Source organism: Scyliorhinus canicula, chromosome 6 (genome assembly GCF_902713615.1).
Source record: "Scyliorhinus canicula chromosome 6, sScyCan1.1, whole genome shotgun sequence".
NCBI lineage: Eukaryota > Metazoa > Chordata > Chondrichthyes > Carcharhiniformes > Scyliorhinidae > Scyliorhinus > Scyliorhinus canicula.
Window position 1 is genome coordinate 34,060,772 of NC_052151.1, and position 24,368 is coordinate 34,085,139.

The 24,368-nt window shown below is 42.6% G+C and overlaps 1 protein-coding gene across 7 annotated transcripts in view; it reads left to right on the plus strand.

Annotated features, from left to right (window-relative positions):
• Positions 1 to 24,368, plus strand: part of slc8a1b (solute carrier family 8 member 1b) — a 356,896-nt gene that overhangs the window by 239,455 nt on the left and 93,073 nt on the right. The window contains exons 3-8 of one of the 7 annotated variants that reach the window (XM_038799133.1): positions 3,167 to 3,273; positions 4,632 to 4,652; positions 7,666 to 7,683; positions 7,818 to 7,832; positions 8,127 to 8,195; positions 22,217 to 22,347. In XM_038799133.1, the coding sequence (XP_038655061.1) occupies positions 3,167 to 3,273; positions 4,632 to 4,652; positions 7,666 to 7,683; positions 7,818 to 7,832; positions 8,127 to 8,195; positions 22,217 to 22,347 (361 nt within the window). Of the gene's footprint in view, positions 1 to 3,166; positions 3,274 to 3,826; positions 3,931 to 4,631; positions 4,653 to 7,665; positions 7,684 to 7,817; positions 7,833 to 8,126; positions 8,196 to 22,216; positions 22,348 to 24,368 lie in introns of all 7 variants that reach the window. The other 6 variants (XM_038799137.1, XM_038799134.1, XM_038799138.1 and 3 more) reach the window with 6 other exon arrangements.

The following is a 24,368-nucleotide window of genomic DNA, read 5'->3' on the forward strand; positions in this document are numbered from 1 at the left end:
CACACAGACAGACACGCCCTACCTCACATCATGGGCAGGTTCCCCTTCAGCCCAATCCCTAGTTCAGACAAAATGCTGGCCTGGCACCCTGGCAGTGCCCCGCCAGCTGCCAATGCCACCTGAGCACCTTGCCAGTGTCAGACTGTCAGTGCCCAGAGGGCAATCGCCTGAGGACGGCTGAAGCCCTCGGAGACGCCCACAGGTGCCATTGTGTCTGGTCCCTGTTTGTGGGGACCAATACTGAACAGCCCTCGCCTAAGGTCTCCGACGCAAAAGGGGTTGGATCCCAGGGCCTCAGATACCTGTCCTTCTATTCAATAAGCCTCAATTTTATTAACCAACCTATTACACGGTCTTGTCAAGCTCCTCCTGAAAACCATACGTATCACTTCAACCGTATTCCCTTCATCAATCTTCTGCTTCATCAAAACAAATTGATTAGATTAGACAAACACAATCTGCCTTTTACAAACTGATGTAAACTCTCCTTATTTAACTCAAACACCTCTGAGTGCCTGTTATATTTTTTCACTGATTATGCATTCCAAACCCTTGCCACCACTGATGTTAAACTAACTGGCCAGTCATTGCGAGAACTGTCATAGAATCATTGAGTTATACAGCACAGAAATATCTTGCGCCCTTTCTTGAATAAGGATATCACATTTGGGTGTGCCTTTGTTGCTGCACATACCTAGGTCACAGCCAAGCGGTCATCCTTCCAGTTTTATTATTCTTATTGCTTTCGGTAGCAGTTTAGCACAATTGAGTAATTTTCTAGACCATTTCAGAGGGATGTTAATTAACCACCCTGTTGATGTGCACTGCAGGAGTCACATGTAAGGCAGACATATCGAGAGTTTTCTCTTCATCCAAAGATATGAGAGAACCGGATGAGTTTTTACAACAATCTAACAGCTTCATGATCACTGTTACTGGTAAAAAGCTTTTCCTATTGTAGCTTCACTAAAATTCTTCACACAAAATATCAGGCCAGGTAATAGGGTAAAATCTTGAGGAAAAGTAACATTCAGCATGAAATCAGGTGTCAGTCTGGTAGAGTTATTGAGCATGTTTTAAGGAGCCACATTGTACATAGGAAAGAAGAACATAGGAAGACGAGTAGGCCATTCAGCCCATCGAGCCTGCTTGCCATTTAATACGATCATGGTTGATCGGACACTTCACTGATTTTTACACCCACTATCCCCAAAACCCTTTATGTTATTGTGAACCAGAAATCTATCAATCTCTACCCTGAACACACACAATAACTGAGCTTCCACAGCCTCTGGGGTCTTTTCTCATTCTTGACCACTCTTATAACCAAGCCTCGAGTTTTTAAATATTTTACCTTATTCGGATTGGATTGGATTTGTTTATTGTCACATGTACCGAGGTACAGTGAAAAATATTTTTCTGCGAGAATCTCAAAAGACAGTGCACCTTTAGCTAACTTCTTGTCGACCGTTTCTGTTTTCATTTGTGAATTGCCCTGAGGGCAGTAAATGCGCTTTGACATGAGTGGGAATGTAAAACCTAAAGTATATGGCATCACATGACTGAAACTATAATATGAGTGTTTCGTTATGGCAGCAGATTACTGTTAATGTTTTCACAGTTAATGATCATTTATGGATAAGTTTACATTTCATGTCTAGATAATTGCAAATTATTAGCAATTATTTAATACTGAAACTGCAAATCTGCAAACTAGACAGATACTAAATTTAATATTTTAGATAGCTGTTATTGTTAAAATATGTTTTATTACATTATATAATTGTTGAATTTCTATTTTAGCTTTTTCTGAGTTAATAAAAATATTTACTCATTGCAAGTTGTGATATTCAATATTTAATGAAATGGTGAAATAAGTAGGTACAGTGTAATACAAAAATTAAAATCCATTAACACACACAGGCATTATACTTTATACTGCACATGTGGCTTGGAAATGAATGCCAAGATCATTAGTTTTGGGAAATCTCAGCAGGTCCGGCAGCATCTGTAGGGAGAGAAAAGAGCTAATGTTTCGAGTCCGAGGCCACTTTGTCAAAGCTTTGACAAAGGGTCATTGGGACTAGAAACGTTAGCTCTTTTCTCTCCCTACGGATGCTGCTAGACCTGCTGAAATTTTCCAGCATTTTCCCTTTTGTTTCAGATTCCAGCATCTACAGTAATTTGCTTTTATCATTAGGTTTGGGGGCTACTGAGAATAGTCTATTCATATTACTCCCCATGATCATTGCACACCTATCTGGCTTGTAAGGAAATGTTTCAGATCCTAGAATCACATTTTTTAATATATTAAAATAACTGACTGGTATTAAACAAATTAATTGTTTATCAATCACATTATCCAGTTGAAAATACAACTCAAATAATGATGTACATGCGTGTCTAGAATAAGAGGTGCTGCGGAAACTGGAAACATTTTTGATACTTGACTGGTTTGCTTCAGAAAGAAAAATGGCATACTGAACAGTTGGTTGAGGAAATAACATAACCCAATTTTTAAAGTCACTGTTTCATGGCATTTTCATTAACAATTCTATCTAATATTGGAATAAAACATTGGTTAATACGGTGTCCCAGCTGGAATTTTTCACTTGGCCAGGTCCTTGTGTTCTGGTCCAATACTCTTTCCCAGCCCATGGCTTCTTTTCTGTAGCCCTAATTGACAATTCTTTAACCCAGTTTCTCTCAGCACCAGTTGTTATTTATCAACCCGATTACTTTCTTCTGAGTCCTGATTACCATTACCGAACCTAGTCCATGCTTATGTTGTCCTGGCTCTCCTTTTCTAAATCTCAGTTTGTGTCACCTGCAAATGCATCAAATCTCTAAAGTGCCAAATGTCCAGGTTTGTTCCAGCCCACATTTTACTTAATGTGCACTTTATGTATCGGATTTTGGGATAGTTTATATCACTGTTCATGAGATAAAACCTACTGTTGTTCACTCCACTTTATAGTTTACTTCACTTTATGGTTTAGAAAATAGGAGTAGTTCTATTCTCCAGGTGTATATTTGAGATGTTATCCTAAAAGCATGAGAAACGAAAACAAACTTTTGAAATAAGATACAACAGTCAATTGTCTCCTGTTCTCTCTTTGTTCTTAATTCTTGCTTTTTTTCCCAATTCTTTTCTTCTCTATTTCAGCAAGACAATAGAAATCAGAGTAATTGATGATGAGGAGTATGAAAAAAACAAGAACTTCTTCATTGAGATTGGGGAGCCACGCTTGGTGGAGATGAGTGAGAAGAAAGGTGGGGTACCTGCTCAGAGCTAAGGCCTTAATGCCATGCCTGAATGTCACTCAGGGATGCTCGGCACTATCAGATGCCCAGGACATAACGCACACATTTAGATATGTGTAATGGGGTAAAAACTTTGTAAAAGCCAATGTATCAATAGGAAATTGGATACAGGATGCAAACTTCTTGTATACCTTTTGGTGGCAGCTTCAAATATCCACATGCAACCTTTCAAGTGGCACTCTGTGTTTTACCATCTACTGATTAAAATTAATTACCAGAAAGTACTTTAAAAATTAGTACCAATTCAAAACATAATGTTACAAACTAATAAAGCATATAAAAATCCAAAAAGTAGAAGTATTTTAAATGACAGATTAACTCATTGAGCTTTACAGCAGCAGTAATAAGTTTATACCCCTATTACATATTAATGTTATCTGAATGTGATGCAGGCTCCCTTCCTTCATAACATCTCACTAACCATCACTTAGTTTACTTAAGCATGTGTGACTGTGATGGACAACTCCAATCCATTGTTTGCCTTTGTCTTATGTTCTTACAGGAAAACCATTACCATTAATATAGTTGACCGTGGGGAATATGAAAGACAAGGCAGTTTCTTCATTACACTTGGTGAACCTGTATGGATCAGAAGAGGAATGAAAGGTGTGAGAGTAACAAAAGACATTTTGAGAATTGTTTTCTTCTCTGTTTGTGTCCTACTCTCACACTGACTTTCTCCTCTTACTTTACTATCTAAAATCTTTGCCATCCCAGACTGTTGGGCGTTTTTTTTTCTGTGTTGTTTTTTTCCCATGATGAATGTCGAACTGTCTTTGTGCTGTACAGATTCTGCAGGTCCAGTTTTCTATTTTTATGCACAGTGCAACTAGCTCGTTCTATTGAGGATAGTTTTTCTCTCTGGAACACAAATAAATAATTTTTTTAATAAATTAATATGATCACAGGAGGCATTCTTAAAAATTAGTTATATTTCTGTTGGGGGTGTAATCAAAATGGTGAGCATTTTTAAAAGGGGTATGCTTGTAAGGTATGTGTTATGCTTACTCAACTGAATACACAGGTACTTTTATTTTAGCAATCTTTTTAGAAGTCACAGAAATTGGGCCATGGGAAGAGTTATCCATTGCTTAGCATCTGCACATTTGATCCCTGTACTAAATTAGTAAAAATTTATAACACTGCCCTGCACATTGTTGAAAAGCCATTTCACATGTCACACCAATGCTATAGAGTGATCGAAGTTGTAGCTCAAACATCTGTTTTTTTTTGTAACCCTTCCATTGTTCCAACTTTACTTTCCTTATTTGTCTTACTTTTCTTTTATACATTTGTTTTCTTTACAGCTTTATTGTTAAATGAGCTAGGTAAGCTTCCTTAACTTCTTTATTTCTGTTTACCTCATGCATTAGCTGTTCCATGCTAGCAATCGATGTGATATAGAATTGTAGAGATTTGCAGGAAGTTGCTTGGCTTACATTTACAGAGTACATCTTAACCAGTATTCCTTTTATAGTTAAACCTATGATACCAATTATTAATTATTACAATAAAGCTTTCCATGATGCCTGGGTAAATAAATCCACAATGTAATCTGATATTAGAAATATAGAACAGAAAGGGCTGAGTTTTGGATATTGGCAGTGCTTAGATTGCCAATTTCAACCACCGAAGGACACAACTGGTGGCCATCAACATTCCCAGGTTAGTTAGGGACGATTGGTCAGGCTGAGCTGTCCAATGTTGAAACTGCAGGAGTGAATTCCATATGAGGACAGGACTAGGCTAATGTGTGCCTCTGATCAAATCACCTGGCAAGCCAACAACTTTCTCCGATTCACACATTATTAGCATGCATGTAGATTTTGACCCCCATATGTCCTGTGTTCACAAACCTTTGGGGCCTTTGGGCCCCAAGATATTAGAGGACTGTAACTCAATTGAAACAAATGCCATATCACTACCTTGAGGTTTTGGGAAAATGTCAGAGGGAACATAAATTAATTGATTTGAATTAACTTGGTTTTGTTTGAACTTTGTTTTATTTTTCAACACACCATCAAATAGTTGAGTATAGGACCATAATTCTGTGGTTCTGACTGTGTCGTTCAACTGAATACCTGGGATTAACTTCTATTTCTGCTAATGCCGGCTCCCTTAAGTCTCGACTAGCTCCTTCTGGCAGATTTTTCCCAGTGAATGCTAATCATTTTCATATGCGCATCCATGCCACTCAGCTTTATCTCTCCACCCAGTTCCTTTAATGACCATCTCTGTGCTGTTATAGCGCCTGTTGGATATTAAGCTATGGATGAGTCAGAATCTCATTTAACTAAATACAAGAAAGACCAAAGACATTGGGCTGGATTCTTCCCCCTGTCTTCCACAAGAACGCCACGGGCAAAATGCCGACAACGGAAAAATCCATTGGCCTTGGGTGGGATTCTCCGGTTGCTAGGGGAACGCGGCCGGAGAATCCCGCCCATTATTTCTAGCTTCTACCACAAATTCCACTATCTTGCTAAGACTCCATCATCCTCTTTGACCACTTCCTGAATCTAAATTGAACTGTGCAAAAGCTTGACCTCTCCTGTTTGACTTTAAACTTAACATCAAAACCTCACATGTGAGGTTCCAACATCCTCGAACGCCCTCCCTAATAGCACAGTTTACCTACACCTCAAGGACTGCAACGGTTCAAGAAGGCAACCCACCACCACCTTCTGTAGGGCAACTAGGGATGGGCAATAAATGCTGGCTTAACCAGCGAAGCCCACATCCCGTAAATGAATTTTTAAAAACATACTATCCAGTTTCCAGGAATTTTCATTTTAATATTCACAATATTGCCCATCTCTACCCTTAATTCAGACCCGTTGCCATTGAAAATCTTACCCTGATTTAATCACCTCTAGATTCAGTTTCCCTCTGTGGTCCTTCTATGGTCTTGCTCAACCATGTCTCTACAATCTCCTCCAGTCGTACACCTTCTTCTACGACTTTTGGCCCTCTGAATTGTGTATAAATTATCCTGCGACCCCCTGCACCACACGATCGCCTTGGCCATTTATTGGTAGCAGAACATTTTACTTCCTTGGCCCTATCTTCTGAGACCCCCTTCAATTGTCTTTCTGTATCTGATTCTTTAAAACTTTCAGTCTATTCAACCAATTTTCCAGTCATTCTTCTTAATGTCTTCTTCTTTAGCTTGGGAGTCCATTGCTGAATATCCTAAGGGCAGCACGGTAGCATAGTGGTTAGCACAATTGCTTCACATGTTCGATTCCCGGCTTGGGTCACTACCTGTGCGGAGTCTGCACGTTCTCCCCGTGTGTGCGTGGGTTTCCACCGGGTGTTCCGGTTTCCTCCCACTGTCCAAAGATGTGCAGGTTAGGTGGATTGGCCATGCTAATTTGCCCTTAGTGTCCAAAATTGCCTTTAGTGTTAGGTGGGGTTACTGGGTTATGGGGATAGGGTGGAGGTGTGGGCTTGGGTGGGGTGCTCTTTCCAAGAGCCGGTGCAGACTCGATGGGCCGAATGGCCCCCTTCTGTACTGTAAATCCTATGCTTCTATCTTTTCCTCCTCATCCTCCCCACTCCCCTGCCCTTGCAGTAAATCATCATGAGATGTTTATGTCGAAGATGTAATGCTACATGATGTTATTTGTTGCTGAAAGCATAAATAGAAATCTATTAAACATGCATTATAATTTTTTGAAAAAGCATTGATGGTTTTATAGATTCTTGTGATAGCATTGTGGATAGATTAAGGGATAGCTTGTTAGAACTGCCCGCCAAGCGCATTAATTTCCACTGTAATTTGGTGACAGAAATAAATCCAATTCTATATTGACCTTATCGTGGCTCCTTTTTCCTTCCTACATCTGGAATGGCGGGAATACTCCTCTGTGAGTTTTTTTTCTAAGAGCTTGAAACAGTTCCTCACTTCCCAAGGAGGGAACCATGATTTTATAATGCCAGTGAGCCAGTAAAAATTGTCAGCTGATACCTAGACTCTATTTAGATGTTGTTTGAGTATTTATACATGATGGTAACCAAAAGGAATGGAAAGAAAGAGAAAAATCATCACAGGCCCTACCAAATTTAGTTTGATCATATGGCTGGAGGGAAAGAAGAAATGACTCCCTGAGGAGTACTCCAGCCAATCCAGATGGAGAAAGGAAAAGGGTGCTGAGATAAGGTCAGTTTACAGTCAGATTTATTTCTGGCACCAATTTCTAGTGGAAATTAACAGTGTTGCACATCAACTAGGAAATTCAGATCAGATTGTCTTTTAAAACCGTGCTAAGAAAATTGTCTGCCATAATATAAATATTATATTTTGAAAAATAACAATATTTTTGATGTTATCACTGTTAGGACCCTTCACAAAGACAGGTATGACACTATTTATTGGACTCCTATTTCTTTAAATTCCAACTGCAAGTTTTTAAGTTCACAATTATTTTACAGTTGTTCAACTACACTTTTTTTTTGTTTCCCTTTTTACCCTCGTCTCTTTAATTTTGAAGCAAAATACTTCAATGGTAAGACTTTGTAAAATGAATTACCTGTGCACTGTGTAATATTACTCACTGAATAAATATAATAGCACTTTATATCATTTGCCCTAGAAGTCTCAGGATATAAGATTTTAATAATACCGTCAAACACTTTAGTGTCTAACATGGAGACAATAAAGCCTAAACATTTAAATGATCAACCTATACCAATTAACCCAAAATTTGATACTAAAAGATGAAAATATTTGTGTTTTTTATTATGAAGGAGTTCTGAACATGAAAGTTATTTTATGTTGTGGCTCATTCCCATGTTTTTAGGCCATGCTATCTACAGGAAGGTTCATTTTAGGGACAATCCGATTCCATCTACTGTCATCTGCTTTGCAGGTATAATGAGTACTTCTGTGTTGTAAATCACCAGCTGCACTTCAATTAACACAGAGAATTTGCACTTTGTCTAAACTTGAAGAAGCATTTTTGACATATTCAGTCATCTACATTTCACATCTCACTCATTAGAAGTAATAGCCTGTCGAAAGGGAATGAAGCACTATAATTACATCACTGTTCTAAAAGTTCTGCTGTGAATACAAGCTGCTTCTCTGCACTTTGTAATTGTCATCTTGTTATATTGATAGTTACTAATAATTGTTGCTAAAGCCACTGGACCAATCTTTTAATTAACATTCAGATTTGCATGTACTTGCCTATTGAGCATTAACCTTATTGAACCATTCCACTCACTCGTAGCCCAATCCTGCTATTTACAGGATTTATGTATTTATTTTACTCTTGTGTTTCAATGTCAAATTCCAAAATAATATATCTTAAGTTATGGCATTACAGACTGCTACTTTCTGCTATTACTTTCTCCCCCCCCCCCCCCAAACATTTCTTGTTCATGGTTCAGTTTTGCAGGCAACACTATGAGCCCTCTCTGTCCAACAGAAACTCGGAGAGAATCAAAAAACATGATTGTCTCTGGCGTGATCGGGTTTTGGAATTTCCTCCACCCTTCTCCAGTGGGATAGTGAGAACCGTGCCATGAAGTCTGAGAACCTCATTTTGCGGCATTACCGTGTCATTAGTGAGCACTCTCTCCAGACCTCCTCCTCCTCCTCTTTCTCTCCCCCACCATCCCCCAATGGAATCCTGACCCGGTCACACCGGAGTCATTTACGTGAAGTCTGGCCATGCGTTAGACAGTCAAGGGGATCCATCCGGGAGTTGGGGTGGAAGAAGGGTAGAGGGACATGCCTGAGCAGTGCCCTTGCACTTCCCTGGCACAGGTTGACACTGTCAGGTTGGCATTGCCCAGTGCTTCTTGGAAGTGCCAACTGTACCAGGGGATGCCAAAACAAGACCCATTGTGGGGAATTGTATAAGTGTGGTAGTTGGGGGGGGGGGGGGGGGGGGGGGCTTGCATATCTGCCAGTGATGACTGCCTGGCTGTGGGCAGGGGAAACTGTCTGTGATGACTGGTGGGTGTGGGATGTGCCGGCGATGACTGTCAGTGTGAGCTCCGAGATGTGGCCTGGATGCCTTTCGCTGCAACGCTGGTTGGGACACCGTTTAAAGATTGCTCCCTGATTTGTTTGATACCGGTTCCCAGCTCTTAGAGACCCTGCCCCAGCAGAGTGACAGCGTTAACTACACTCACTCACTTTTATTTTTTTTTTTTTTTTTAAGAGGCTCAGGATTCCGAGAGAGATCACTCTGTTTTTCTCACCTTTCTTTGGTACGATTTCGCCTGATAGATTTTATGAATATTTTTGAAGTGTAGCCTTTGATAAGCCTTATAAAAGTTATCATAGCATAGATAAGTTTAAGAGAAAGTTAGATAAACACAAGCAACAATATGCAAATGAGTTAGATGAAGAGAGCAGGAGGAGATTGATGTGAAATACTAATAAGGGCATAAATCACTTAGGTTGAACGACTTGTGCCTGCACCGTAAACTCTGGAATTTATAATTATTAGCCCAGATACTTAATGATCCTATGGCCACATTTCATTGCAGAATTTAGTGGTTAAGACTTATTTTTGTATAATTTTTCCCATTATTCCTTGATTCCAATTCTGTTGGAACTAATTTCTAATATACTTGGCATTCTGTTTACAAATGTCGTCACTGATACAAACCTTCTATTCTTCAATGATTTACAACTCTTTAATTGCATTTTTGCAATCTGCACACTTTATTCCCATTTGAAAAATGCAAACTGTGAAATTTAAAGGGACTGCATAACTTCATTCATGTTAGAAACTTAATCTAATCTAATACATGCAGCAAAACCCAGACAGCAGTCAGGCTTGAGCTCATAAATATCCACACAACAGGAAATGACCATTTCCAGCAAGGGGGAAATCTAACTACCTCCACTTGACATTCATTGACATTGTCATCACTGAATCCCACACCATCAACATCCTGGGAAATTGACATTGATTAAAACCTTATCTGAGTCAGCAGCGAAAATACTGTGACCACAAGAGCAGTTCAGAGGATGTATATTTTAATGGTATGCACCACCTCCTGATTCTGTCCACTGTCTACAAGGCAGAAGTCAGGAGTGTGATGGAATACTCTCCACTTGCTCCCAGAAGTGCATCTTCCACACTCAAGAAGTTCCACACCATCCAGGACAAGGCAGCTCGCTTAATCGGTGCTAATCCACTACCATAAACATTCACTCCCTCCACCACAGGCACACAGTGGCAGCAGTGCACACCATCTACAAGATGCATTGTGGCAACTTCCCAAGACTGCTTGAACAGCACCTTCCAAACCCACGACTTCTACCATCTAGAATAAGTGCAGATCTATGGGTATGCCACTACCTGCAAGTTCTCCTCCAAGCCGCACAACATCTTGACGTGGACTATATCAACGTCCCTTCACTGTCGCTGGCCCAATCCTGGAACTTCCTTTCTAACTGCACAGTTGAGTTTGCCTATACCACAGGAATTGCAGCATTTCAAGAAGACACTCATCAACAACTTATTAAGATGACAATAGGTAACATGTGCTGGCTTTATCAGCAACACTCACGTCCCAAGAATGAATGAAAAACAATCTGTAGTTTTTTCTGAACTCTCAAATCCTGTTTTGTTTGTAAATGGAGATGAACTTTTGTGAGGGCCATGAAGAATCCAGCACAAATTTGTAGAGTCAAACAGGCAGTGACTTTATTTGCAACAATCTGTACACAGCAACAGTACTTCACCACCTACTCTAGTACCACATTGGCCAGCTCTATTTATACAGCTACAACACTCCACTTTTGGGGGATTTCATACTCCCCTTGAGTCATTGGATTACCAATTTACCCCAGCCAATAGGATTCGGGCAAGTTAGAACATGAACAAACCACAAATTAATCAGGATTAGAAGATTGATGTCAAGTGACATGATTCTGATTGAAGAAGGCACGTATTAGTATAACAGGTAAAGGTTACCTCAGACTTCATACTTGTATTAGATAATATTTCATGTGAGGTAACAACGTACAAAGTGGCAGCCAAGCTAAAATGTGAACAGCTCAGATGTAGATGAGGACTCAGAGGCTAAGCGCAATTTACAAAAGTAGAAAGTTCACATTTTTTTAAAAAGCAACTCATTTGGGACCAGTGTCGCCCTCCGCACTCAGTGTGGTGGAGGATTCGGGTCCAGAGGGCAACTGCCTGAAGGTTGTCAGCTGCCCTATGTCGGGAGCGGAGGGTGCACATGAGGCTCTCTGTAGTGGGGTGCAGGGGTCCCTCGTGCCTGACACTGTGTTGCCCCTCACCTCTGGGGGACTCCCGTAATCTAGCACATCATAATTAAAAGTTCTTTTGATTTTTGCCTCCATAGATAATTCAGGCAGTGTCCTATTGGGCCCCCCTCCACCAGCACCCCAATTTCCTCCCTCCCCACCACCCTCCTTTTTTCTCTTACCCCCCATTCTCTCCCCCCCTATTCTCTCCCCCCCCCCTATTCTCTCCCCCCCCATTCTCACCCCTCTATTCTCTCTCCCCCCCTATTCTCTCTCCCCATTCTCTCTCCCCCCTATTCTCTCCCCCCTTATTCTCTCTCCGCCCCCTATTCTCTTCCCCCCCCCATTCTCTCTCCCACCCCTATTCTCTCCCCCCCCTATTCTCTCCCCCCCCCATTCTCTCTCCCCCCCCCCATTCTCTCCCCCCCCCATTCTCTCTCCCCCCCCCCTATTCTCTCTCCCCCCCCCCCCCTATTCTCTCTCCCCCCCCTCTTCTCTCCCCCTTTACTTCCTTTCCCTTCTGGGCCGGGATTCTCCCCTACCCGGCGGGGCGGGGGGTCCCGGCGGGACGGAGTGGCATAAACCACTAGGCCCGCGCCGGAGTGGTTCCCACTCCGCCGGCCGGCGCGAACGGCCTTTGGCACCCTGCCGGACAGGGCCGAAAGGCCTTCGCCAGCCGGCGGAAGTCCGCGCATGTGCTGGAGCGTCAGCGGCTGCTGACGTCATACCGGCGCATGCGCAGGCGTGGGGGTCTCTTCCGCCCCCGCCATGGTGAAGGCCATGCGGGGGCGAAAGAAAAAGAGTGCCCCTACGGTACAGGCCCGCCCGCCGATCGATGGGCCCCAATCACAGGCCAGGCCACCGTGGGGGCACCCCCCAGGGTCATATCGCCCCGACCCCCCCCCCCCCCCCCCCCCCCCCCCCCCCCCCCCCCCCCCCCCCCCCCCCCCCCCCACCCCAAGGACCCCAGAGCCCGCTCGCGCGGCCGATACCAGAGGTGGTTTAAACCACGCCAGCGGGAAAGGCCTGTCAGCGGCGGGACTTCGGCCCATCGCGGGCTGGAGAATCGCCACAGGGGGCCCGCCGACCAGCGCGGCGCGATTCCCGTCCCCGCCGAATCCCGGGGGTCGGAGAATTCCGCCCCTGGTCTCTCCAGTGCAAAGTTTAGTGCTTGTACCATTTTTTTTTTAGTGCAACTGCACATAGAACTGTTTTGATCTACCCCCCTCCCCGTACGTTGGTACTGAGAGGAGGGTATGCAAAATTAGTGTTTCTACCGTTTGCCCTTGGATTTTCTTTACTGTTTTAATAAAACGATATGTTGCTGCTTCTCTTTGGCATTTTAAGATATTAATTTAAGGTGTTCCAACTCTGGACAGACATCACAAAATCAACAATCTCAAAATTGTGAAGGAATTGCACATAAAATGGCCTGCATTTCCTAAAAAAAAATCAAAGGGCCCTGATTGTATACTGAACTAAATCATTGAAGTGTAAGGCTGTAGCACCTTTAATATAAATTGATGCTGCAGCATTCAAATAATCTCAGGCACCTGACCATGACTCTTATAAAGTTAATGGCATAATCTGAACTATTATATTATACTATGGGTGTCTAACAGCTTATATATAATGCCTCTTAATATTACATTAATGAAGCAGTTTATAACATGTGCCTTTGGAAACAGACTTGGGCCGGCGGGAAGTACTGTAAAATCCCCAGATTCGTCATATTTGATTATAAATGAATTGATACGGTAACTCTTCATGTGTAACGTGTTTCTAGTTATAATGATGGGGCTACAATTCTACTAATTGTGCCAAATTCACACCTGCCAATATGCTTCAACGTGATCTGCACTGGGTTTTGGGAGAATCAGAGGGAGGTTACCTAATTGATTTGGGATTGACAGGGGCCTGTGTCACTGGTATCCACCTGCATTATCAAGATCTGGGACTAGAGTTTACAGCCCCCATTAGGGGTGTTTTCAGCATGTAACATAAAATATGTTGGATAAGGTGCCAATTATTGTCCACTTAAGGCCCTCCACCCACCACCACCGCCACAATACACAGGGCAGTGGCAGGCAGGCCATTTTTTAACAACTTTGTTGAAAAGGCAGGAGGGAAGAGGGTGTGTGTTATTTATGGGGTGCCTTGTGTTCATCGGGGGCACCCTCCGCACTGAAGATGTTACCCCCACTTTGTTCCTCCCCACCTGGCCTTTAAAATCCCTGCCTTCCACCCCTATGCTTCCTTCCTGAAGTTGGCCATTCCCTTCCTGCCCTAAAAGCCGGGACCGACCTCAGACCATGACTCTTCTTTATGGAGATGCTGTCAGTCCCAGTGGCGCTCGGTACTGAGTTCACAGCTCTCAAGGGCCGGATTGCCTTTCCACTAAGGAGTGGAAGAACAATCATCAACTTGATAAGGCATGTTATGGCTGCAGGGAGGTGTTATTTAAAGTTGGTCAGTTTGGAACCGACTTTTTGAACAGGGAGTGAGTCATACAACCCACCCCCCTCCTCATAAAATTCAGCTGCTGGTACTTGCCTATCATGAGAGAGAAATTAGCCGAACCCCCTCCATATTAATGGGATCTTAATGTGCCCTCCCAACCTATGGGCAGGGAGGCTGTTACATTATTTATTGAAAATAATTTCATTTTCATTCGGATTTCCCAGCCTTGACACAATTTTGAGTTGATGAGGGTGCATCTGGTATGCTTCATTTCTCCCAGAGTATTGATTTCCTTTAATACACTGGTCTAAGCTTAGCGGCAAAGTGAAGACCTTGAGATCCTTCACCTTTCCCACATCGTGCATGGGGTGAATGGAAGATTCCCCCATTCAAAAGACAGATCATAAAGTTCCCGAATTTGAGGAGACCTAGCATGACGAGATCCTTCAGAAGAAACCTAATAGATTAATAGTGTGTTCTGCAAAATTCTGAGAGAAATTCAGCCGTGAAAATGAAAATAACTCCCACAAAGTTCAATCGAAGTGCAAGCACACTAATGATCTATTAATAACCCAAAGAAAAGCATGTTAATAGAAGATAAACAATCAAGTTTGCTTACTTGGATTACGGCTTGAGAAATGTTGCTGTTACAATACCCCAACATTTTAATGCTTTTTTCTGTGAGCTAATTTTAAATTAAATGTACAATGAGTAAATATTTCATAAATATGCAGCTGGATCTATTTATGCACTTGAAATTTTAAAACTTTGGAACATTGAAAAATTACACTTATTGTTCAGTAAATTATGATGACTGTTTTCCACTTGAAGAAAGTGATCTAAAGATTTTAATTTACAGCTGCAGATAATTATCTTCTGAACATCAAGAATTCAATTGGAGTTTAACCTATGATGTGCGGGTTAGGTGGATTGGCCATGGTAAATTGCCCCATAGTGTCCTGGGATGTGCAGGTTAGGTTAGGGAGTTGCAGGGATAGGACGGGGTGGATGGGTGAATGGACGTGGGTCGAGTGTTCTTTTGAAGGATGGATGCAGATTTGATGGACCGAATGGCCTCCTTCTGCACTGTATGGATTCTATGATTCTATCAATTTTCCTATTTGAACCACCAATATTCATTTCAAAATGTTGAAATTGAAGATTTTTTTGTGGTTATGTTTGCCCAGTTTCATTACTTTAAGGCTGGTTGGCACCACATGTTCTCCTATTGCAGCACGCTGGGCTACAGATATCTTTCAGAGTTGTCACTGCTGCAGTCTTGAGCCGGCATCAGGAGGGATTGCTCTCGTGCAGCGAGCTGCAAAAGGTCAACTTTTCTTCCACTTGTCACAAAATGGCCCAGAGAAGGATAGCTTTTTTATTCATTCGTGGGATGTGGGTGTCGCTGACTAGGCCAGCATTTATTGCTCATCTTTAATTTCCCTTGAGAAGGTGGTGGTGAGTTGCCTCCTTGAACCACTGCAGTCCATGTGCTGTCGGTACATCCACAATACTGTTCGGAAACTAATTCCAGGATTTTGACCCAACGACGGTGCAGGAATAGCAATGCTGTTCCAAGTCAGTTAATACTCAAGCTACTCAGAGGAAGAAGGTTTGAGTGAAAGAGAATTAGCCTGAGGCTCAATTCTTGGTCTTTTCTTTTGGTAATCCAGTACTCGGCCTCTTAAACTGTCCACCTTGGGGATTGTATCTAAGTGGGTTTGGAAACTCCTTTTCAAAGGTGGCCTGTAGTTGACACTAAAATAAAAATAAACGTCAAGCATTATGGGCGCACACTGCGCATCAATATTTTATCTGCATTTGAAACTAAACATGCTACACGTTAAATTTACGGGGCGCGATTCAGCGGTCTCGTTGTACCTGACTTGGTGTTGGGACAGGGCCATTGAATTTCGCGAGAGGCCTTCACCAGGAATCGTGATGCTCAAAATGTCTCGCAAGATGGGCGAAATCCAGGCACATATATTTAAATGAGCCGCTTGCCCAATTCATGCGATGCTCGGGATTTAGTGGCCTCCCCAGCGAGGCCTCAACCATGTGTCATTTGGTATTGGTTCACAAAGTCGTGAACCAGTCGTGATGGCACTTGGGGCATTTCGCTGGGGTGTTGACGCTCCAGGGTGGTCGGGTACTGGCAGTGTAGCACCTTGGCACTCTTCCTGGGCACCTTTGCACTTCCAGTTGGCACCATGGCACTGTGACCTGGATACTCTGGCAGTGTCACCCAGGTGACATAAGAGGTGGAGTGAGGGGGACTCGAAAACCTCAGAAAAGGTGATTTGGATGAAGCGGGGGGTCCTGAGGCCGCGGTGGTTGTGTACAGGGGGTTGAACGATCGGTGCTGCCTTTAATAATGGCAGCCCGCTCCACAAGTATTCTTCCACTGAGGTCACCAGGGCAGGAAATGACTTAAAGAATGGCCTCGACGGGGAGTTCCACGCTGAGGCCAAAAAAATGAACATAAGAACATAAGAACTAGGAGCAGGAGTAGGCCATCTGGCCCCTCGAGCCTGCTCCGCCATTCAATTAGATCATGGCTGATCTTTTGTGGACTCAGCTCCACTTTCCGGCCCGAACACCATAACCCTTAATCCCTTTATTCTTCAAAAAACTATCTATCTTTACCTTAAAAACATGTAATGAAGGAGCCTCAACTGCTTCACTGGGCAAGGAATTCCATAGATTCACAACCCTTTGGGTGAAGAAGTTCCTCCTAAACTCAGTCCTAAATCTACTTCCCCTTATTTTGAGGCTATGCCCCCTAGTTCTGCTGTCACCCGCCAGTGGAAACAACCTGCCCGCATCTATCCTATCTATTCCCTTCATAATTTTAAATGTTTCTATAAGATCCCCCCTCATCCTTCTAAATTCTAACGAGTACAGTCCCAGTCTACTCAACCTCGCCTCATAATCCAACCCCTTCAGCTCTGGGATTAACCTAGTGAATCTCCTCTGCACACCCTCCAGCGCCAGTACGTCCTTTCTCAAGTAAGGAGACCAAAACTGAACACAATACTCCAGGTGTGGCCGCACTAACACCTTATACAATTGCAACATAACCTCCCTAGTCTTAAACTCCATCCCTCTAGCAATGAAGGACAAAATTCCATTTGCCTTCTTAATCACCTGTTGCACTTGTAAACTAACCTTCTGTGACTCATGCACTAGCACACCCAAGTCTCTCTGAACAGCGGCATGCTTTAATATTTTATCGTTTAAATAATAATCCCGTTTGCTGTTATTCCTTTCAAAATGGATAACCTCACATTTGTCAACATTGTATTCCATCTGCCAGACCCGAGCCCATTCACTTAACCTATCCAAATCCCTCTGCAGACTTCCAGTATCCTCTGCACTTTTCGCTTTACCACTCATCTTAGTGTCATCTGCAAACTTGGACACATTGCCCTTGGTCCCCAACTCCAAATCATCAATGTAAATTGTGAACAATTGTGGGCCCAACACGGATCCCTGAGGGACACCACTAGCTACTGATTGCCAACCAGAGAAACACCCATTTATCCCAACTCTTTGCTTTCTATTAATTAACCAATCCTCTATCTATGCTACTACTTTACCCTTAATGCCATGCATCTTTATCTTACGCAGCAACCTTTTGTGTGGCACCTTGTCAAAGGCTTTCTGGAAATCCAGATATACCACATCCATCGGCTCCCCGTTATCTACTGCACTGGTAATGTCCTCAAAAAATTCCACTAAATTAGTTAGGCATGACCTGCCTTTTACGAACCCATGCTGCGTCTGCCCAATGGGACAATTTCTATCCAGATGCCTCGCAATTTCTTCCTTGATGATAGATTCCAGCATCTTCCCTATTACCGAAGTTAAACTCACTGGCCTATAATTTCCTGCTTTCTGCCTACCTCCTTTTTTAAACAGTGGCGTCACGTTTGCTAATTTCCAATCCACCGGGACCACCCCAGAGTCTAGTGAATTTCGGTAAATTATCACTAGTGCATCTGCAATTTCCCTAGCCATCTCTTTTAGCACTCTGGGATGCATTCCATCAGGGCCAGGAGACTTGTCTACCTTTAGCCCCATTAGCTTGCCCATCACTCCCTCCTTAGTGATAACAATCCTCTCAAGGTCCTCACCTGTCATAACCTCATTTCTATCAGTCGCTGGCATGTTATTTGTGTCTTCCACTGTGAAGACCGACCCAAAAAACCTGTTCAGTTCCTCAGCCATTTCCTCATTTCCCATTATTAAAACTCCCTTCTCATCCTCTAAAGGACAAATATTTACCTTAGCCACTCTTTTTTGTCTTATATATTTGTAAAAACTTTTACTGTCTGTTTTTATATTCTGAGCAAGTTTACTCTCATACTCTATCTTACTCTTCTTAATAGCTTTTTTAGTAGCTTTCTGTTGCCCCCTAAAGATTTCCCAGTCCTCTAATCTCCCAGCAATCTTTGCCACTTTATATGCTTTTTCCTTCAATTTGATACTCTCCCTTATTTCCTTAGATCCACGGTCGATTTTCCCTCTTTCTTCCGTCCTTCCTTTTTGTTGGTATAAACCTTTGCTGAGCACTGTGAAAAATCGCTTGGAAGGTTCTCCACTGTTCCTCAACTGTTCCACCATAAAGTCTTAGCTCCCAGTCTACCTTAGCTAGTTCTTCTCTCATCCCCTTGTAATCTCCTTTGTTTAAACACAAAACACTAGTATTTGATTTTACTTTCTCACCCTCCATCTGTATTTTAAATTCCACCATATTGTGATCGCTCCTTCCGAGAGGATCCCTAACTATGAGATCATGAATCAATCCTGTCTCATTACACAGGACAAGATCTAGGACCGCTTGTTCCCTCGTAGGTTCCATTACATACTGTTCTAGGAAACTATCGCGGATACATTCTATAAACTCCTCCTCACGGTTGCCTTGACCGACCTGGTTAAACCAATCGACATGTAGATTAAAATCCCCCATGATAACTGCTGTACCATTTCTACATGCATCAGTTATTTCTTTGTTTATTGCCTGCCCCACCATCTCGTTACTATTTGATGGCCGATAGACTACTCCTATCAGTGACTTTTCGCCTTACTATTCCTGATTTCCACCCAAATGGATTCAACCTTATCCTCCATAGCACCGATGTCATCCCTTACTATTGCCCGGATGTCATCCTTAAATAACAGAGCAACACCACCTCCCTTACCATCCACTCTGTCCTTCCGAATAGTTTGATACCCTCGGATATTTAACTCCCAGTCGTGACCATCCTTTAACCATGTTTCAGTAATGGCCACTAAATCATAGTCATTTACGATGATTTGTGCCACCAACTCATTTACTTTATTCCGAATACTACGAGCATTCAGGTAAAGTACACTTATGTTGGTTTTTTTACCTCTGTTTTGAATCTTAACATCTCCAGTTTTATTCCTTTTGTTATTACTGGGCCTATTCACTGTGCTCCCCTCAGTCACTGTACCTTGTACTGTTGCCCTTATGGATTTCTGACTATGTCTTCTCTGCCTTGCACTTTTCCCCTTACTTCCTTTTGTTTCTGTCCCTGTTTTACTACCTTCCAACTTCCAGCATTGGTTCCCATCCCCCCGCCACATTAGTTTAAACCCTCCCCAACAGCTCTAGAAAACACCCCCCCTTTGTCCATATGAATAGCGTCCAATGTCCATATGAATGTCCATATGTCCATATGAATGTCCATATGTCCATATGAAAATGTCCATATGAATAGCGAGGTCTTTTCGGCACTGCAGACAGTGAGAAACACCCCTCCAAACGCACCATTCAGCGGTCTTCAACTCGAGTCCACTGAATGATGCTCCTGATTCAGCGTGTTTCACGATGCCGCGAACCGGGCCCGGGTACGATTGATTCTGGCCCCCACAGGGAGACAGCACGGAACTGGAGCGGTTCATGCCGCTCCAGCCTCCTTTCACCGCGTCAACCCGCGCATGCCAGGACTTCACATGAAGCTGTCCACAATTCATAAAAGATGTTTCCTCACATTTATAATTCAAAACACATGCTTTCTACTGATTTTATTTTACATAACGTTTCATGTCGACAGAACACATAATGAAAATTGTGTCATGTAATCTATTTTTCACTTTTGACACTGACCATAACTCTCTTGTGACTTTGATGTTTATAAATTACTAGGTCAGCTTACTCTGGGTTATAATTTACAACCTAAGTCCTAATATTGTATCAACTATCAAGTGTTCAGGCAAATTTCTCTTTAGATGTTATTAAATATTTGTCATAAGTAGGCAACATAGTTACATAAGAGCCTACATAAGTGGGATAAGCTGTCTGCCGGGGCAGGTTGGTGGCACAGTGGTTAGCACTTCTGGGTTCAGTTCTGGCCTTGGGTGACATTTTTCCCTGTGTCTACATGTGTTTCCTCCGGGTGCTCCGGTTTCCTTCCATCGTCCAAAGATGTGCAGGTTAGGTTGATTGGCCATGCTAAATTTCATGTGTTCAAGATATAATTAGGTGGGGTTATGGGGATAAGGCGCGGGAGTGGGCCTAGTTGGGAACTCTTTCAGAGAGTCGGTTCAGACTCAATGGGCCGAAGGGCCTCCTTCCACACTGCAGGAATGCTATATTCTTAACCTATCGATTTGACATATTATGCTTGGGTGCAAAAGATCACCTAGGTGTAGCATATAGAAATAACTGGGAAGGATTGCACACATATATTGGAACCTGCCAAATATTCCATCTGTTAATTTAGAAATGAATAGAAAAATAGACGTGGGACGGGATACTCTGGCCTCCCAGCCGTGTGTTTCTCGGTGGCAGGAGGCAGCGCGCCACTCGCTGATGGCGGGATTCTCTGCTCCCACCACTGTCAATGGGAATTCCCATTGAAGTCACTCCACACCATTGGTGAGGGGACCAGAGAACCCTGATGTCAGCAAACAGCCAGAAACCTCCAGGCATGTTCTATTATGCACATCTAATTTTCCTCTGTACGCTGTGAGATGAAAATCTGCTGATGTGTATGGATTGGATATTTATAAAATAATGATGTATAATAATAGTAAGCTGCTATACATCTTTCTTTTATCTGTTTGTTTGCACGAGGGAATATAATATCCCACAAAAATATCCTGTACAGATATTAGCATGCAGATAAGACTTAAGAAGAATGAGAAAGGTATAATTTCTGAGTCTTCCACTGGCAGGTTCATGACAGACACAGAAAAGGACCGAAGAGCATAGAAGCTTCATTATCAATGCATGTGCTAGTTTTATAAACATATGATAAAATGAAGTGCTTTGATACTTAAGAGGCTTTTCGTTAAGAGTTTATCAGTCATCTATTTTGCCATCCATAAGCATCTTCCATTATGTCCCAGCCTGTCCATATCAGAACTTTTGATTCATTCTTCTCTGATCTTTTGTGCAAGACATTTCAATTCTTATCTGTCCTTTATGAAAAATGTAGTGTCTTGTCTCTTTCTTGATCTGGATCTTCCTGTTATCCATGTCGTTTGTTTCTTAGATGTGGAATTGATAAAAATTATGGCATGACCTCTTATTGAGAAAAATTATAGTATGACATCTTCGTGCTGGACAGATTATTTGTAAGGTATTTTTGACATGCTAATAAAAAGAACCATTATTTGTAAGAATATTATAATTTAACAATTATATAATTGTATAAGCTTCACAGCACCAGGGTCCCAGGTTAGATTCCCCGCTGGGTCACTGTCTATGCGGAGTCTGCATGTTCTTCCCATGTCTGCGTGGGTTTCCTCCGTGTGCTCTGGTTTCCTCCCACGGTCCAAAGACGTGCAGGTAAGGTGGATTGGCCATGCTAAATTGCCCTTAGTGTCCAAAAAAGTTAGGAGGGATTATTGGGTTATGGGGATAGGGTGGAAGTGAGGGCTTAAGTGGGCCGGTGCAAACCCGATGGGCCGAATGGTCTCCTTCTGCACTGTATGTTCTATGCATGTATGTTTGTGCCATGTAAAATAAGACTAAAGTTGGGAAAACAATTTCAGATATGGTAAGTGTAGTAAAGTCTATGTGGAATCACGTAGGACTTGGTAAAATTTTAGCATGTAGAACTAGACATTTTCAAGTTCGATGAGGAAGCATTTAGTCTTAAAGTTCTCTCCGCAGTTTATTTGTTTCTATTGATGTCTAGCTATATGATTGTGTTACAGGTGATACTGAAGATAATGAGGCCTTTGCGAGTAAAAATGAGGAAGAACGGAGGATAGCTGAAATGGGCCGTCCTGTCCTCGGAGAAAATACAAAGTTAGAAATCATAATTGAAGAATCCTATGAATTTAAGGTACCAAATGCCACTGTTATACTTGTGGCTCTCTGATCAAAATGTTCTTCTAAATCATTGCTGTTACATTCAAAAAAGCAAGACCAATGAAAGCAAAGAGATTGTGACTAAGTTTTCCAAGTAAGACCATAAAATGTAGGAGCTGAAGTAGGCCATTCGACCCATTGAGTCTGCTCCGCAGTTCAATGTGATCAAGACTGATTTGGTAATCCTCAACTCCACTTTCCTACCTTATCCCCTAACCCTTGATTATCTTATTGATTAAACATCTATCTATCTCAGCCTTGAATATACTTTACAACCCAGCCTCTACAGCTCTCTGTGGTAAAGAATTTCACAGGTTCACTGCCTTCTGAGAGAAGAAATTCCAGGAATATAGGAATTAGGAGCAGAAGTAGGTAATTCAGCCCTTTGAGCCTGCTCTGCCATTGTCAGATCATGGCTGATCTCTTCCTAGTCTCAAATCCACCTCCCACCCCACCCCCCCATTCTTAAATTTTGTCTTCTAGTATTAGTCGCCCCGACAAGTGGAAACATTCTCCTGGTATCCACCCTATCAAGTACCCTCAGGATCTTATATATTTCAATTAGATCAGCTTTCATTCTTCTGAACTCCAATGGGTATAGGTCGAGAGATAATTGTTGACGGGTACTTGATTTGTAACTGAAAGTTATTTCCAGTGGGTTTTCGCAGGGCTCAGTACTAGTCCCTGCTCTTTGTGGTTTGTATATATATATATCTCAATGATTCGGGCTTAAATGTAGGGGCATAGTTGAGAAGTTTTCAGACAAGTCAAAATGCACTCTATGGTTGATAATGAAGAAGAAAGCTGTTGGCTTCAGGAAGTATTAATGAGCTGCAAAGGGGGAGTGAGTTCAGGTATCTGCAGGTTAGGGACTTTGCGCGAAAGGTCTGGAGAGGGTTCCCTAGGTTGATTGGATACACTCTGCTGGAGTGACTGCTGGTCCCGGATGGATTGCGGCTTGGTTGGGTGACCTGTATGACTTCCTGCGATTAGAGAAGATAAAGTATGAGTTAAGGGGCTCTTCAGGGGGGTTTGAGGAAAGATTGGGGATGGTTATGACCGTGTTTGAGGGGCTATTTGTCGCGGGGGGATAAAAAAAGAGGAAAAGTCTGTACAGACTGTATAGTTGATTGCAGGGAAGCATGTTTCCCGCGTGCTTGTTCGCTGTAACCTGTTTTGATACATGTTGTAATAACATACTTTTTTTTTTAAATGAAAGAGCGAATATGGAGGAGATTTACAAAGCTGCTGCCTGAACTGGAGAATTTTAGTTATGGGAAAATCTTTACTAGGCCAGTGTTGTTTTCTTTGGAATAGGGAGGCTGAAGGGAGACTTGAAGTGTATAAAATTGAGGGGTCTAAATAGAGTGGATAGGAAGGCCCTGTTCTCATTGTTTGAAGTGAGGAATCTGTAACCAGGAAGCATAGATTGAGCACAAGATGTTTAGAGGGGATTTAAGGGTCAGGAATCTGGAATTCATTGCCTGAAAGGGTGGTGGATTCAGAAACCCTCATAACATTCAAAAAGTACTTAGATGTGCACTTGAAGTTCCGTAACCTGTAGCTGGAAAGTGGGATTCGGCTGGGTGGCTACTTGTCGGCCAGGATGCAGACATGATGGACTGAATGGCCTCCTCCCGTGCTGTAAATTTCTATGAATAGGGTTGAGGGATCAGAAAGTGGGTGTCTTGGACGAGAGCATTAACAGCCTTCTTTAGGCCTGGATTTCCAGGCTCCCTCTGGCGGATGTGGTGAACTGTTGGCCACCAGTGGGATCCTCCGGTCCCTCTGAGGCTTACAGGCTTTTGTGGGGCTCGCCCGCCCTGCTGCCTTGGAACCTGCTGCAGTGGGTCGACTATGGCAGAACTGGAAGATCCCGTTAGGAGTAAGGGCTGGAAAATCCCACCCTTAGTCTTTAAATGCAGTTTGCTGCATCAAAATCTCAATTTGTTGTATCTCTCCTTTCCTTCTCAAATCTGGAATGCTTGGAGCTAT